At 45.1% G+C, this 16,486-nt stretch overlaps 2 protein-coding genes and 1 non-coding gene across 3 annotated transcripts; all 3 read right to left on the reverse strand.

Annotated features, from left to right (window-relative positions):
* Positions 1-4,056: 4,056 nt before the first annotated feature.
* On the reverse strand, positions 4,057-6,354 carry LOC133888953 (trihelix transcription factor ASR3-like). The gene is made up of 2 exons (XM_062329358.1): positions 5,254-6,354; positions 4,057-4,637 (listed from the first exon to the last, which is right to left on the reverse strand). Exons 1-2 carry the CDS (start codon positions 6,002-6,004, stop codon positions 4,312-4,314), a joined length of 1,077 nt encoding a protein of 358 aa, XP_062185342.1. The 5' UTR covers positions 6,005-6,354; the 3' UTR covers positions 4,057-4,311.
* A 1,639-nt stretch (positions 6,355-7,993) lies between these two features.
* TRNAA-CGC (transfer RNA alanine (anticodon CGC)) lies at positions 7,994-8,066 on the reverse strand. The gene has a single exon. It is a non-coding gene; the product is annotated as a tRNA-Ala (tRNA).
* Positions 8,067-13,123: 5,057 nt separating this feature from the next.
* LOC133889377 (probable adenylate kinase 6, chloroplastic) lies at positions 13,124-15,979 on the reverse strand. Its single transcript, XM_062329914.1, has 4 exons — positions 15,562-15,979; positions 14,720-14,860; positions 13,964-14,233; positions 13,124-13,509 (listed from the first exon to the last, which is right to left on the reverse strand). Exons 1-4 carry the CDS (start codon positions 15,880-15,882, stop codon positions 13,366-13,368), a joined length of 876 nt encoding a protein of 291 aa, XP_062185898.1. The 5' UTR covers positions 15,883-15,979; the 3' UTR covers positions 13,124-13,365.
* Positions 15,980-16,486: the final 507 nt, after the last annotated feature.

Raw genomic sequence — 16,486 nt, forward strand, 5'->3', positions numbered from 1 at the left:
GACCAGTTTGGCTGATTCTCTCCATTGTCAAGCATTTTTGTAATTCATTCTACTCAGACCTTGCTTTGATACACAATGATTTAATCTGATTTTGTAGAATGTTTTAATCGCGTATCCGTATCCATGGTGGTACGTGTGTTTCTAGGTGTGCCATAGACGTGAGGTGGGTTCGTGTAAACCTTGAGTGTGCTGTGGGTGTGTACTGGTGCTTGTGTTTTCTTTGTATCTAACTAAAAAGAGAGTAACTCTTGTTGTTTCAGTTCAGGCTCGCCCTTTGTTCTTTGTGTAACTCAGCCACTATGTGTAAGCTACTACTGGCTGCCTAAGTACACTCACCACTGGTGTCACCCACGAGAAAAGCATGGTTGGTTGTTCATCCATCCTGTTTCCAGCCGTGCTTAGCACTTTTGTTCCCTGTGATCACCAAATTACGGAAATTTATTCTGTACAGCGGTGTTGTAGATTCATCTTCTTACAGCATCGTCTGGATGAACATTATTTATCTTCAACCTGAATTTCAAAATGATGATGATATTTACTCAACATTAATTGTAGTATACTAGTTTGAGGTATATGTTTCGTACGTAGTAACACGGGAGCGCGCGTTGCCAGCGAGCAGCAGCACACAAGAAGTGAGCCCACGTGGGAGTGCGGGAGCGTGCGACGCAGGCCCATGCGGGGAGCGGAGCGGAACGCAGGGGTGGACGAGATTTTCGGGAACGGACGTCGGACGAGCGAAACAGTAACCATAGACGTTTTTAAGTAGTACAGATATGTCAAATAATAATTATGTAAGATAATTTTTTATTAGGTAAAATCAATCGTTTTGAGATTCACCTATAGACATACGACGACCATCCAGTGGTGCTGTTCCCAAATTACTAACCAGTCCGGTCCAATCCAGCGGCGGCGCCCAACTGCCCCAAATGCCCAACCTCCCTCTGCAGCAAGACGTGTAGCCTTGCGGGCGCGAAAAGACCAGACTGCCCCTACCCCTGTGGGGATCAGTGGCGGAACGGACAAATCAAAGGTCCTGGGACTAGATGGGCGGAAGCCGACAACGCAGCGGTCCACCCGCCCGTCTCCAGCTCCAGGCTGCACGCATTTCTCAATCTCTCTCTCCTAGTCGCTACGACCGACGTACAACTGGGCCCCACTCCGGCCGGCGAGGAGAGGGCACTCTCGTCACACGTCAAAAGAACGCAGAGACCTTGGCAATTTTTCTCGCATGCATGCATGTACCGTCTCCATGCTCTGGACTGCAAGATTACCGAAAGGCTGGGAGCTCATCCGTGATGCCTGCCTTTTCCTGGTTGATCCTTTCGTAAAGCCAGGTGAAGTGGAGAAAAGAAAGGAAGCAGCTCCAAGTTGCTAATCGTCGGGCGAAGGGTATAAGGCGTAGCACACCAGGTCAAGAAGAACAAACAAACCACACCACACACACACACCAGGCGTAGCACACCAGTTTCTCTCTCTCTCTCTCTCTCTCTCTCTCTCTCTCTCTCTCACACACACACACACACACACACACACATCCATGATAATCTATCTATGATCTGGTAGCTACAAGTGGCGGTTATTTTTGGTTCGTCGTTTTATATCTGCGTAGATTAGATTTCGTTAGTATCTTCCCTTTACCTATGTTTTTTTGCTTTTTCTTCTGCTATCTCGAACTGGAATCTGTAAGAACTGATATTTCCGTTTGGCATAAGGAAATGGGAAACAGATTTGAAAAAAGATAAATATCTGGGAATGTTTAGTAGTTCACACTTCCTAAAGTTCAAGTTTCCATACGACCATGTGAATGTGTCGGCGTTAGAGATTCACTGGAGATCCTGGGGTTACAGGGAGATTGGAGCGACGGACGAACAGGCGGTGGGTGGCGGCGTGGCAGTGTGTCGAGGCGGCGGCGGCACCACGGGCAGCAGGTGGGCGGGATTGGTGACAGTGGCGATGAACAAAGAGCGGTTAGCATGGTGACGAGTGATGGGAGCAGATCTGGCGGCAGGAGAGCTGCCAAAAATAGGAGGCAGGCGCCATTGGGCCAAACAAGCGCAAAATGCTTCTGCAGAGAGAGAAAGAGACCAAGAGGTGGGCGTTAGAAGATTAAAGACGCATGTGAGCCGTTGGATCATAGTCGCCGACTGAAAAAAGAATAAGAAAAAACAAACGTCTGAAATATAGTATTTTTCTTAGAAGGAGTTTGTAACTAGTAGTGGTTCATGTTAATAACATGGCTAGTCTTACGGTAATATTTTTATTATGACAACTTTTTATTAAAAATTAGTCATTTTATTATTTATTTCTTTTATTTAGACTCTTTGTTTAGATATCTTGCTTTACTATTTGTGTGGAAATCAAAGAGTTAATCTTTCATATATTTTAATTTCGAAATTACCTAAATTATTAATCGTAGTTGATATGAATTTTTTTATTAAATCTAGACCGTTAGATGTTTATAACAATAAGTGATCTAGATTTTTTAGATTAATATAGTAATTTTGTGACTTATATCGCATTATGTCTCTTTTTTCTTTTTAAATGTTAAGATAATAGACACACTGAGACGGGACGGGTGCATTTAACATGCGGCAGCTCGTGCATGCGGTCATGCGCGTCTGTCTCTTACGTGTCGTCGTGTTGTGTTCCTGTCCTGGATCGGGCTAAGTTAAGCTGCTATTGTGCGCATTGGCCGCTTCATGCATGCATCTCTATCTGGTCATGGTCTGGGCACGACGAGCGCGTACGTGGTGCGTCCGCCGTGTGCCGGCCGGCTGCTGCGAGCTTGCACCCGCCCGTGCATTTGCTGCCCGGCCGGGCGCCAACACAAAGAACATCTCTACCAAATACTTTTAATGTAATTCGATCGATAATGATACAGAAATTTGCAGTACTTTCAACTATTTTTTTAAGGATTCGCTTTTAGGTACTGTACTTGGTAATGATACAATAGCAGCCAATACAGAAATCCGGTGCTTGCAGATATAATACGACAGAATGAGATGCAACAAAAGAAAGGGAGGAGAGATAAACAAAAGAAGTATTCCCTCACTTAAAGAATATAAGTCATGTTTTATTTTTAAAAAGTTAAATTTTATAAGTTTTAATCAATAATTAATCAAAGTATATATATGTTTAATTCAAAATTTATTTTAATAGATTTGTATTTCTAATTTTTTTAATGAGATTTTAATTATATAACAATTGACAATATATTACAAGATAATGTAACGTTCTGATAGACAAAGGTGTCGTAACTACATATAGACGGCCGGAGAACACCAAAGTGATATACGTACAGCTGGACAATTGACAACATATTACAAGATAATGTAACGTTCATAGAGACAAAGGTGTCGTAACTACATAAACAATCGTCCAGCTGATATACGTACGATACCCGAGGGCAAAAGCGCCATTCCACGGGAAGAGAGCTAGAACTTGTTGTGTTTGGTTTTCTTGCTTATTCTTACCTTGCTTTGCTTAGAGGTTAGCGTATAAGTATGTTTAGTCTCTTTGCTGGTTTTGAATTTGAGCAAGATGAGTTAGTATTTTGTTGTTTTTGAGAGAAAATCAAATTAGCTCTCTTCTAATAAGATTTGCCTTGCCAAAACTTATCAAGCAAGGAAACAATGCATGCCCTTTGGTTACATCCAATACAAGAAAGCAATGGCAGAAGCAGTGGAGTTCCTGCATGCAGCCCAGCTGAGCGCAGGGGAACACAGAGGCCACGCGGGAGATCCCATGACAGCGAGGCTCCTCTCCTTTGTGCCTCTAATGATCGTCGTCCACGACAAACTCAGAACCCAAGAAAGGCAACAGAAGCAGCAGAAATCCATCAATCATAAGAGTATTCTCCACCATATTCCTTTTATTTCATTACTTTTTCGGTTCTCATTTTATTTATTTATTTATTTTTAAGGGATTTGTGAAGAAAAAAATAAAGAGAATTCTGTCATGAGAAAAAATTCCTTCGTGATATAAATCATGAAAGAAAATCACTTTGCGAAAGAATTCTGGGCCGGCAGTAGAATCGCTAGGGGATGCTGTAACACCAACACCATTGCTCGCTCTCAGTCAAGTGCACAAAAAAAAATACACAGGGGAAGATACCTAGCAAACATGCATGCGATGTACCTCCAAAAAATTTCTAGTCACAGCCTCCAAACGTCGCAACAATTAATCACCTTATTTACATCTCGGTTGTCCCGGGAGCCGGATTGCAAATGCTAGCTATGCAGACGGGTCGATCTTTGAGTTTCCAGCATTGACCGGCCCAGTTTGGTCGAGCTCCGGCTTTGACGACACGAATCACCGGGAGGACTCGCCGCTCTGGTGATCGGAGACGAGCGCGTGGATTGCGCTGGACAGGCTGTTCACGGCCGAGATGAGCCCCGCGAAGCCCTGGCGCCGCACATCGGTGCGCTCCTCCTCGAGCCGCAGCCGCCGTTCCTCCAGGTCCAGGAGTTCCCGGTGCCGCCGCTCCCGCTTCTCCTCGCACGCCACCAGGGTGCGCGCCAGCACAGTGGCGCTACGCACCACGCTGGACCCTAGCCGGTTGAGCCGGCGGCGCTTCGGCTCCGGCTCGCCGTCCGAACCCTCCTCCCCGGACTCCGACGAGCCAGACAGCTCCTCAGCTACATCATCAAAACGTAACACAGTGAGTCACAAGGCGTCACTCCATCTTCTTGAGCTCAATGTACACTACAGCATTTAGCAAAAACAACTGTCAGATATGCAGCTAGATCGTACAGCTACATGCATGAGGATAACAAAAGGTGCTTTAGCTTCTTCCATGCTTGCACAGTTGCTCCAACCTTTCAGGCTTTTACAAATGGATCTCGCCAAAGCCTTTACAAAGTGATTGCAACCTTTGTTTCTTTGCAGCAGCAGCAGAAGACGAGTGAGCGGTGACCCATAATTTTTCAGTAAACCCCCCGTAAACTAGCAGGATACGGCACCTACTTTGCCATGCATGAGCTGAGCTGCGCCGGTGAACGCAGCTTTATTCTCGCAGCATTATTACCACTACCGGGAACCCACAGTAAAAAGTTAAAAGCGACCCCCCGCAGAGGTAAATAATTACACCAACTCAACCCCACGCGAGTCTCCGATCCCCCCCAATCATAACGCTTGGCATAAATAAGCTCATCGCACCCTACGGCCCCACGTGTCAGTTGCACGAACAGTAAATAGACGGATGGATAGATGTAACAGCTGCTGGTATTAAGTACGGGCGCGCGCCGACCATACCGGAAACCGACGTCGCCGGCGGCGCCACCGCCGGCGGAAGTGGCAGCGACGGCGGAGGCTGAGGGCGAGGATGCGCGAGGAGAGACTTCGGAGGGGAAGGAGGTGGTGGAGGAGGCGGGGTGGCCACGATCGCTGCGCCCCCGCGTCGCGCGGCCCTGCGGGAGAGCACGTCCGTGAGCGCGTCGAACACCTCGGGCGCGAGGTTGGTGGGGAGATTGCGGTCTTTCCGTTCGTGCCGCTCCATGGTCCAGTAGGACGGGAGCGCCCCAGCACCGCCACCGCCGGCGGTGGCGGTGGCGGTGGCGGTGACCCGGGTCTCGTAGTCTCGGACCTTCTTGTAGTCGCGGAGGAGGTTGTCCCACTTATCGTTGCACTGGTTCTGGCTGCGGAGGCACCCGTGGTTCCAGCAGTAGTTCTCCACCCACTTCCACCGCTGCTCCGCCGACCGCGGCGTCGTCGGTGACCCGGCCGCGGCCACTCCGCCTCCCCCGCCAGCCCGGCGATCGTCATCCAACCTCTTGGCGGTAATGAGGATGAGCGTCTCGTGAAGGGTCCAATTGCCCTTGCGGTAGTCCCTCGGAGCCGACGCCGGGGACGGCGGCGGCGGCGCGGGCGCGGAGGCCGGCGAGGGCAGCGTGAGGTGCGGGTGCGGGCGGAGGAGCGCGAGCGGGGAGGCGGCGGCGGAGGAGGAGGGCGAGGGGTCAGAGGAGGCGGACATGGGGGCTGGCTTGGCTACGGTGTTGGCCGACATGAGATGAGCAGGCTACGGTGTTCGGGTTGACGCGCTGGCGCTGGGCATTGGGATGCGACAATGCGAGGGTGGCGGTGTGGTTGGGTGCGGGCGCGGCCGAGGCGGTGGCCCGTATTTACATGCCACGGCACGGCGTTTGTTTTGGTGCGAGCCTTTTCGATCGTTTTCCCCGTCGGTTTAAGCCAGCCAGAAGCAGAGCGTTTCAACGAGGGGGGAGTGAGTGTGCAGTGCAAGGCTCGGCCTGTGGCAGAGTGTTCCATGTGAATGGGGGCTGAGCTCCTCACCCCATCTCAGGGGAGGGGACGGGAGAGTGGCAGAGCCAGGCTCACTCACGTTTAGGGTCAGTTCTGATTTGCTGCATTTAAGTCTGAATATACGAGAAACTTATGTCTATTTATCTTTTCTCTTATAAAAATATATTTGATTGTTTGCACCACGGATACAACCTGTATGAGTTATTCTAGCAATATGATATGTCTAAATTGAACTTTACTCACATTCAAATTAGACGAATATAGGTTACATGAGGTACAGTATCAATGTGACTCACTCATCAGTCTCAAATTATAAGATCATTGCATCCGCTTATACATGCAACTAACTTTATAGATTCAAAGTATTCGCTTGTGCAACCAATCAAACACTCTTTTCAAGAGCTAAACGGCTTTTTCAACATGCTTCCACTCAATCAGACTATACGATACAAACTCTATTATACAACTAAGCATACCCTTAATGTACCATCTGCTTGTGTTCCCTTCTTTGCGCCATCTCCTCCTCATTTCCCGTTACTTCTTTCAGTTGGGCTTGGAGATGACAAAAGATGAAGAGTAATCGTTAGTATTAGCCTTTAAGTAGGTGCTTAAGCTAACTAGTCGCTAGACATTAGCTAGTACTAGACAGATTTGGCGTTGCCGTCCCGTAGCTGCCGGCGTGTCGTCCTCATTTAGTCATTTCCGGGCACAACCCGAGGTCCCGGGCCCCTCCCAGCAGTGGCCGGTCATGCCATTTCTACCGAGCAGAATACACTATTCTGCCTTGGAAAAAGGACATACTGTTGCGAGTGATTGTGCTCGCTTGTGCATATGCTGCAGAGCATGCAACACCAGAACTGTCACATGAAAAGTGCTGAAATAAATCTTTTGAATGTGCTCGAATGTAGTGTATCTCTAATGTTGTGTGAAATAGAACTATATGCGAAAAATCCGCACAGTGTCACTGGTCCAAAATCATGCGCTTTCCATCGAGGAGCCTTTTCACCGGCACTCTGCCCCTTGCTTGCACACACGAATGAATCAGAAGCACCCCTAGGCTCAGGTCCACTCCAGAAATTCTACTTGTAGATGCGGCACTTTGGGAAGTGCCTGCGGCATCTCTTTTTTTGCTGCATTATGTTGGAGTAGGACTGCCACTAGCCTCTTCCTTTTTTGTCTTCCAACACTTGAAGCCTGGAAAATGAGAGGGGAATGATCATTCCTAATCCCTAGCAAAATCACCCTTCCAAATTCCTAGCACCCTAGTAGTAGCCACTACAGAACATTCTTCACCAAATTATGGCTTTTTGCTAGCAACGTAACGTAGGTGGACAGTAGAGATGTTGGCTGGCTGGCTGCCTTTTGTAGCAGAAAAGAAGCCAAACTGTACTGGAGCAGGAACGCCTGAGATGATTTCAGGGGGGTGTTTGGAGTTTGGACTGAACTCAATGGGTAAGAGAGTTATGCCGGGATTACGGACCAGGCGGTTACTGCCTTCGTTGTAACGCGTGTGACGTGCTCTGTGAAACGCTCGAGAAGTTGCAGTTGCAATGCGTTTGATGGCTTTTTTACGCGGGCTGGGCCTGGGAGAGGACAGATAAAGAGCAGCGGCCCAGAACTTCCGTATCAGTATCACTAGGCCTTTTTACGCAAGGAAGACCCAAATAAACAGTTTTCATCTAGAAGTTACAGCAGTTAAAGTTTAAAGAGAAAATTTCTAGCAAAAAAAATGAAATGGAGGTGCGGGGAATCGAACCCAGTGCCTCTCGCATGCGAAGCGAGCGCTCTACCATATGAGCTACACCCCCGTCTTCGAATCTTCGGTGTGAAATAGTGATTTGGCTGTACCCCTAGTCTAACGGAATGATTAGATCTGCCTTGATGAAATAGCAACAGTTGTTGCATCCTGTTTCTGTGAAATAGTACGAAGCAGCGAAGAATCCAGAAACATCCAAGATACGTCTTAGTTTCCTGCTCTGCACCTGCTACGTGCTTGGCGACGCTATGAGTCGGTACTTTGTTGTTACCATATCGAACAAGTTGAGCGTTTAAACACCATGAAATTACCAGCAAGTTTTAGCCTCAAATCACTGATCAGTGCCATGGCTGCATGCCTCCTGTATCAGACCTGTAGAGCTCGGAGCCGGCGTAGCGCACCGACCAGATTTGCTGCATCTGCCTCTGCCCTCCAGGATCACTCGTCCCATGCCCATTTCTTCGGAAACTAGAATTTTCGGTGGTGATTTGGATTGTATACAGGTGATTTGCCGTGGTTGGTGAACTGAACACCGACCCAGTGTTCTTCTCCGGCGAGATGCATGTCCCATCAACAGTCCCAGTGTTCTTCTCATTGGAAGCAGGAAGCTTCTTGAGGACAGGCACTCGCTTGTCTATGAACGATCGTAGCGAGACGATCTGATCTGGCCGTTTTTTAATCTCAAAAAAAGAGGGAGGAGAACAGGAAAAGGGGTGGTCGGTATTGAAATAACGGCCACCCGGTGAATATTTCTCATTTTTCCTGCTCCCTCTGCCGAATTTATTCCACTTTGAAAGTTTGCACGATGATTTGGCAGTGTACTACATTCCTCCGTGATTTTTCCTAGAATTTTTGGTGTGGTGCTGAATTGGATCGTGTGGACGTGATTTCTAATCTGGTCGGATTTTTTTAACAGAGATTAACTCGATTAGTATTGAAAGTCATTAAACAAGTTCATAACCACACGAGTAGACAAGTAATTCACCAAAATAAGAACATAATGAGGTGGGGATACCAGCGAACTAGACAGTTGCTACAATGATTCAGGGCTGGGATTAGGAGTGAAGCCACGTAGCCACTCCCGGAGTTGAGCAGAGGTATTGTCCACCTTCAACTTATTGTCATCACGTAGGAGGATGCCATATTTCTGCACGAACGATATAGCGAGGATCAAAACTTTATTAGGCCTTTTGGGGAACCTCTTCTCGATCGTCATTGTGTTCCTCGTCCTCTACAGAGCCTAAGCTATATCTGCAAAGAGGAAAATCCCTAGATTTTGAGTGATATTAAACAGTTTCGGAAGCCAACTCGCTCATAAGTCGGCTACCGAGGTAGGAAAGCCATTCCAGCCGAAGGCTTCTTTCAGAACACTCAATGACAACTGTGCAAGTACACACCCAAAAAAGATATGGTTGATATCCTCAGTTTTACCACACAAGCAGCAATGTTTACTGCCCTTCCAGCCCCTCTTCTTAAGGGAGGACGCCACTGAGAGTTTATTGTGAAGTAGCAATGCCATAAAAATATCTTGATTCTGAGAGGTAGTTTAGTAGCCCAGATCTTCTTAGCTCCCTTGCTGAAGACCCCCTCAAAAGTCAAAAACCTATATAAGGACTTAGTGGCAAATCTCCTTGATTTGTCTAGAGCCCAATCCACTTCATCTTCAGACTCATTCAGCTGAACATTTTGCAGCTTGTGCATCAGCTCCTCCCATTGGAGCAATTCATTTTCTATCAAACATCTGTTAAAAAGAATCTCTCATTCATTATCAACCCAACATTGAACAGGGCACAAAATTGGACTTTGAGTGGAGTCTCTCCCAACCACATATCTTTCCAAAAGAATACTTTGTTACATCTATTTACTTTATATATAGCTTCCTATTGGAAAAGATGTTTGACCTTGTGTAAGTCTTGACAGAATTAAGAGGTTCCTCTCTGTTTGAAGGTGAAGAAGTTGCCATCTTGCATGTATTTGGCTTTGAGGAGTTTGAGTCAAGGTTCCTCCTTTCCTGAGTATATCTTCCCAATCTATTTGATAAGTAGGCACTTACTTATGATTATTTTGTTTAAAATACCAAGACCATCATAGTCCTTAGTCCTACAAATAGCTTCCTATTTAGTTAAATGATATTTGTTTACATCCTCAGCCCTACTCCAAAAGAAAGGAGATATGATGTAGTCCATCTTCTTGTATACCCCTCTAGGAAGGAGGTAAAATTCCATAATATACATGGGCAAACTAGTTAGGCATGAATTTGTCAGAGTCAATTTGTCCCCATAGGTCAGGTTTTTACCCCTTTTACTCATTTTTGTTACGACATCAAAGGATGCAGTGATGCCAAGGTGATGATCAGAGACAGGGATACCCAGATATTTCAGAGGTAGCATCTCAAGTTTACAGTTGAGCATGTTGACCACCTTATATTGTTCATCCTGTTCCATTCCAAAGGCAAATACCTCACTTTTGTGGAAGTTTATTTTGAGTAAAAAAGTCATTCAAAGAAGTACAATATGATCTTAAGGTTGAGAATAGAGCTGTCAGAGCTATCAATCATCAATATTGTCTCATTAGCATACTGGACATGAGTGATCCCTCCTGGAATCAGGTGATTGACCTTTAGAAGATGCTTTATCCATCAAAGCATTAAGATCATATGCTGCAATGTTAAATAACAGTGGGGAGGGAGGGTTACCCAGCCTTAGCCACTGGTAGATTCTAAAAAAATAGCCCCATTTGATCATTAATGTTAATGCAAACTCTACCTCCCTTTACAGATTGCATAATCCAATCAATCCACCTGGGGAGGGATCCTTTTCCTTTCATGACTCCTTCAAGGTAACTCCACTTTACCTTGTCATAGTTTTTTAAAGTCCGTCTTCACCAGCAAATCTTGCTTTCTTGTTCTTCTTAATTCATAAATGATTTCATGAAGAGTCACCACACTCTCTAGGGTATTTCTACATTTGATGAAGGCAATTTGGCTTTGATCAATAATCTCCTTGGTCATTGGGTAAGTCTATTATTGAGGATCTTGGTGAAACCTTTGAAGTCCATATTGAGAAAACAAATAGGTTTGAACTATTTAATGGTGTTGGCCTTTGTGACTTTAGGAATCAGAGTTATCACCCCATAATTGAGCCTTTTGAGATCAAGCCTCCCTGCATGTAGGTCATTGAACATGTCAAATAAGTCCTTCTTGACATAGTCCCATAAGACCTTGAAGAAAGTGGCCGTGAAACCATTAGACCCAAAGGCAGAATCTTCTTTCATGTCCCTGAATGCATTCTCAATCTCTTGGACAGAGAAGAGTTGGACCAGAGTGTCTATAGCTTCATTTGGCAACCTATTATGATTATCCCAGAAGGAATCAACAAGCATCAAGCCATCTCTTGAATCAGCTCCAAAGATATTTTTGTAGAAGTCATAGATATAGTCCCTAATTTGGGATTGAGAGGTGACCTGACCTTGATCGGTCTCTATAGACAGAATCAGGTTATTCCTCCTTCTCCCATTTGCTAAAAGGTGGAAGAATATGGTACTATTATCCCTCTCTTTTTCCAGAGTCCTTCCATATTTTTGCTTCCAAAAGATCTCCTCGATGGAGATAATTTTTTTCAAGATTCTCTTCTAGCATGTATCTATTTTTCCAATTCATCTTGGATAACCCATCAGAGTAAGCATAGCAATCTGAGCCAGCAAATCTTGTTTGTACTTGTTCTATTCACCCATCTTCTGCCTATGCCATCTTGTAATGAATTGTTTGGTGTCACAGAGGCTTCCATATCATTTATCCATAGAGTAGGCATTTTCATGTCTTCTTCCTTTATTCTCCAACCACCTTTGACAAACCTTCTCTTTGAAATTATCAGCAAGAAGCCACTGTCTTTCAAAGGTAAAGTATTTGCATCTTTGTATCCTAGACTCCCCTGAGTCCAAGAAAATTGGACTATGGTCTGAGCTAATCATAGTCAAGCTCCATGTATGACACAATGAAAAATGCCGTTTCCAATTATTGGACATTAAAGAACCTATCTAGTTTCACCATCACTGGCATTAGTTGTTTATTGGTCTAAGTATATTTGGATCCAGCTCTTTTTACTTCTTAAGTGAAAATTATCAATGGAACTATTAAAGAGGTCCATCAGGTTCTTATCTGAGTTCTCATTGTTTTGTCCTAGGGCTCTCTAATGAGGTTAAAATCACCTCCAAGAAGTAAAGTTAGTGACACCCTGTCACAAATTGCCTCCAATTCACAGATGAACTCCTTGGATGTCCTGTGGTCTGTAGAGTCATAGACTGTGATGAACTCTCATATGAGGTTAGTGATCCTCGATCTCACCATGATTTGGATACAGAATTGGTGAAGCTCCCATTGTTGCAATTCCAATAGATCATTCTTGACCCCCACCAGAAGCCCCCCTCTTGTCGGATTTTTAAACTCCTACCCACGTCGACAACATTTCTCCTTTTTCACTCTCCCTCTATCGAGCATATCAGAGTTTGAAATTTTGTAGGATAATTCGAACATGCAGTGTACGTCGCAACAATTATTACTAGAGTTTTCGGAAGGGAATCGTTGCGTAGGGAAGTGAATCTGCCGTGGTCAGTATTTGAAAGTTGAAATAACGACCCGGCCATGCAGCAGAAGGGAAGGGAATGCAAAGTGCGTCTATCTATGGCCGTAAAGGCCGGCCATGAAGTGATGTTGGATCATACGAACAACCGTAATCATGTTAATTTCCTCTAGTTACGTATGTGACCAGTTCAATCTCTCATTCTTAGGGTGTAGGCACCATGCTGGGACACCCTCCAGGTAAGGGCGTACCGGCAGCAACAAGATTAGAATCTTAGATACACCCGGCACACATCGGATCATATTCACACAAGTTGAATGCATACAATCAGTTGGCACCCAGCATTTTTTTATGCTGATTTGTCGTATGCAGTACCACACACCGCTTGAGCACGGAATTCATGCAAGTAATAAAAGCATCAACAAGTACCTGACATTTTTCAATGACATCCTGATTGATTTCATCAGAATGCTTGCCATGTCTTATCTCTTTTGACAAAGCACAATTGCACTATGTATGATACAGGCTACAATGAACGTCTCAAAAGCGTTGATAATTATTTCTTGCCTTTTACAGGCTCTTCATTTGAGAACGACAACCAGCACTAACTCATCGATCTTGCCCATCGATGATCAAACAACTATACAAGTGAGTGCTACACCAAAATAATTTAGAGCCCCCAATGACCTATTCCTAGAGATACAAGGAATGCCCATCAATTAACTACTTCTGACATAGGCTACAAATGTGTAGTGCGCATTCCTAAAACAAAGATCATGTTGCTGCAGATCTCTTATTGTCAGGGTCCTCTAAATTCAAGGCTTGCAATAACTTGGGCCATGATTCAGGTATTCCACCTGGTAGATTGAACTCCAAGAGTTTGCCCCGTGCTCGGTAGAATTCCTCAACAGGCTCACTCTGCAAAGATGACAGCTTACTTAGAAAGGAAATCGTGATGCCACAGTGAACAATTATGCTAGCGTCAGTAGTATAAGAAAGTATCCAACACCTAAGGGTTCTATAATACAGGTGTTGAGAGAAGTACATGCCTTACTGAATCTGAAACGATACAAATAACTTCGAATGGCAAATCAACTACATGATTGTGAGTATTCACCATATAATTTTGTCAGAATATTCACCATATAGACTAAAAACACGATGCTAAAGCTGCTAAAGCTCAGTACCATGTTTGAGGATTTCACACATAGGCATCCAGCTTTTATACAAAAAATAGGCTAATTGAACTATTTATCAAAAATCTATTACTCACATAGTACCAAACTAGCAAAAGTGGAATATTCAGATGGCATATATGTAAGGTAAACCAATAAAAACCCTCAAAAGAGAATGTCAGGCCACTGGAACGTACCAAATCATGGTAAACACGTAACCGCTCCTTTACCACCTCTTCGGTATCATCAGACCTAGTAACTAGCTTTGACTCGCATTGCGGAGGAGGCATTAGTGGTGGCATGTACATTCGAGCGCCATTCTCACCCTCAATATCAATGTCGGCTACATTGAAGTTTCCTCCACATTGGCTGCACATCCTTCTACCAAGGCATTTAGCAAGCAGAGCTTCTTCTCGGAGTTTGAGATTGATCACCAGATCAATATCTGTGACACCTTCAAGTATTTCCTAACAGAACACATGATATAATTATGTTTGGAATTCACAAATATTATGGTGGTAAGTTTTTAACACTTAGTTGATGTTTACTGGTTTCAAATGTCAACCATGATATATGCAAAAGAAACCCAGGGGTACCATTCTATTGTTGATTGCTGAAATGTACATCAAAGTCAAATTATGCAAGCCATACAAACTTGTGCGTGATTAATATGTTTGTTGGGGCTAGTGATCTATGAGACAACTATAAAATTTTCAATAATGACCAAATTGAGAAGATAAAGAGTGCACCAGTATGCTCAAATACTAAAATTAATCCTACCACAACAATCATGTTACACATTATTAGCTTGAGAGACTGCACATTTAAGGATGCTACTTAAATCCACCTCAAATATGATAAAAAACAGTTCAATGAAAAGGTAAATGATAAATTCTTACTGACAAGAGGCAAGTATGTGTTTTAGATTCTTATGGTCAGGTCAAATAGCTCACCGCTTGTCTTATAGTCCGAGGAAAGCCATCAAGGATGAACCCCAATTCACCGTTTTCTTCTCCTTCTTCAAGGCGCTTTGAGAGCAGATTTATGATTATCTCATCGGACACCAGCTTTCCATGATTGACAATCTCAGCAAGCTGGCAAGAAGCACAGGCAACACAATCAAGAAAATGTAGCAGACTGAACACAGTTATAGTGGAGAGGCACAAAACTAAGAGATCAGAAAAGGGTTGTAGTGATATAGGTAAATTGCATCAATAGGACTTTTACAAATAAGCCTGAGGTACAGCCATAGGAGTGGTTTACAGACTTTTACAGGCTGGTTAGGGTATACCAGTTAAGAGTTTACCCATAGTTTCTGAGATCATTCTACAAGCTAACTAGTGTGGTTTATTTCATATAAGCCCAATTGAGAATGAAAAACAGTCAGCTGCTCTGTGCGCTGCAGAGCTAGAGGTTCCTAGCTGTGCAATAGCACGCACTCTGTCTTCTGTGTACGGGTTGCATACGACAAATTGTGGAGACCGTTCACAGAATTACAGTGATGACGAGCAGGTTTACACTTTGCAGAGGATGACCCAAGTAATGGTGCAGCTGTCGGGTAAGATTACTCCACTCATATAACAGTGATCCTTTGTCTGCGTATAATGATTGCTTGGAGCTTACTGGTCAATTAACACATACACAGCGGATCCATCAAACGAAAGTCTGAGTGTTTAGATTCTATATGTTCGCTGGTGTCAGTACAAATCATGATGCAAAACTGTCCTCGTGGAACCGAGTACCATCCGTTGCAAGTCAGAAACAACGCGCACGCACAAGAGAGAGGCGGTCTTACCTGCTTGGAGAGGGGGCCGGGTGAGGCGAGGGCGTCGCGGACGAGGTCGCCGGTGGCGATGTGGGGGACGTCGAGCAGCTGCGAGAGGCGGCTGGCATAGGTGCCCTTGCCGACCCCAGGACACCCTAAGAACACCCACTGCACACGCCTACCGTCCTCCCGATCCCGCCCCGTGCGCCCGGTCGCCGCAGCCGCAGCCGCCGCCGCCCTCACCCCCGCTTCAGCCGCGTCCTTCGGCGGCGCCGCAGCAGAAGCCGCCGCCGCCAGGCTCCGCCGCGACGCGGCGGCGCAGGCGCTGATCGCGCGAGAGATCCCCGCCATCTCGCCGACTTGGTGGACGAACGAACGAGCAGAGATATTTCTTGACGTTTTTTTGCTCTACTGTTCGTGTTTGAGTTCGACACGGAGGAGAGAGAGAAAGTGAGGAGCGTTAGGTACGGTGAGACGCGCGCCTAGTCGATGACGAGTGGGCCCACTTGTGGTGGGGCCTCCATGCGAGCCATGGTTTGAGCGGTAGTACCACGTGCAGAATTAAAAATGTCGTCGTCTGGAGAAAGGGGATCCACGTGGAATCTTGCGAGATTCCGCCCGTTCGATTGTCAAACTCATTTTGGCAGACGTGCGTATGTATTTCGAACAAATGTGTCACATTCGTGGACACTAGGGTTGTTTGTTATTTTTTTTTCCAACAAGCCAGACTAAAATTTGGTCAGAGATTAAATAATTAAGATAGTGTCAAATTTTGATTTAAAATAGTGTTTGGTCCGAGGCCAAACTAAATAGTCGGTTAAAAATTTTAACGAATAATTTGGTCATCCGAGATTTAACTAAAAACGTTAAAGAAAAATTTTAGCCATCTAAATTTTAACCAAATTCGGTCATGTCGTGGGCATCGGTGCGGTCGATTGAGAAGTAGCTACGATCC

Source organism: Phragmites australis, chromosome 13 (assembly GCF_958298935.1).
Source record: "Phragmites australis chromosome 13, lpPhrAust1.1, whole genome shotgun sequence".
NCBI lineage: Eukaryota > Viridiplantae > Streptophyta > Magnoliopsida > Poales > Poaceae > Phragmites > Phragmites australis.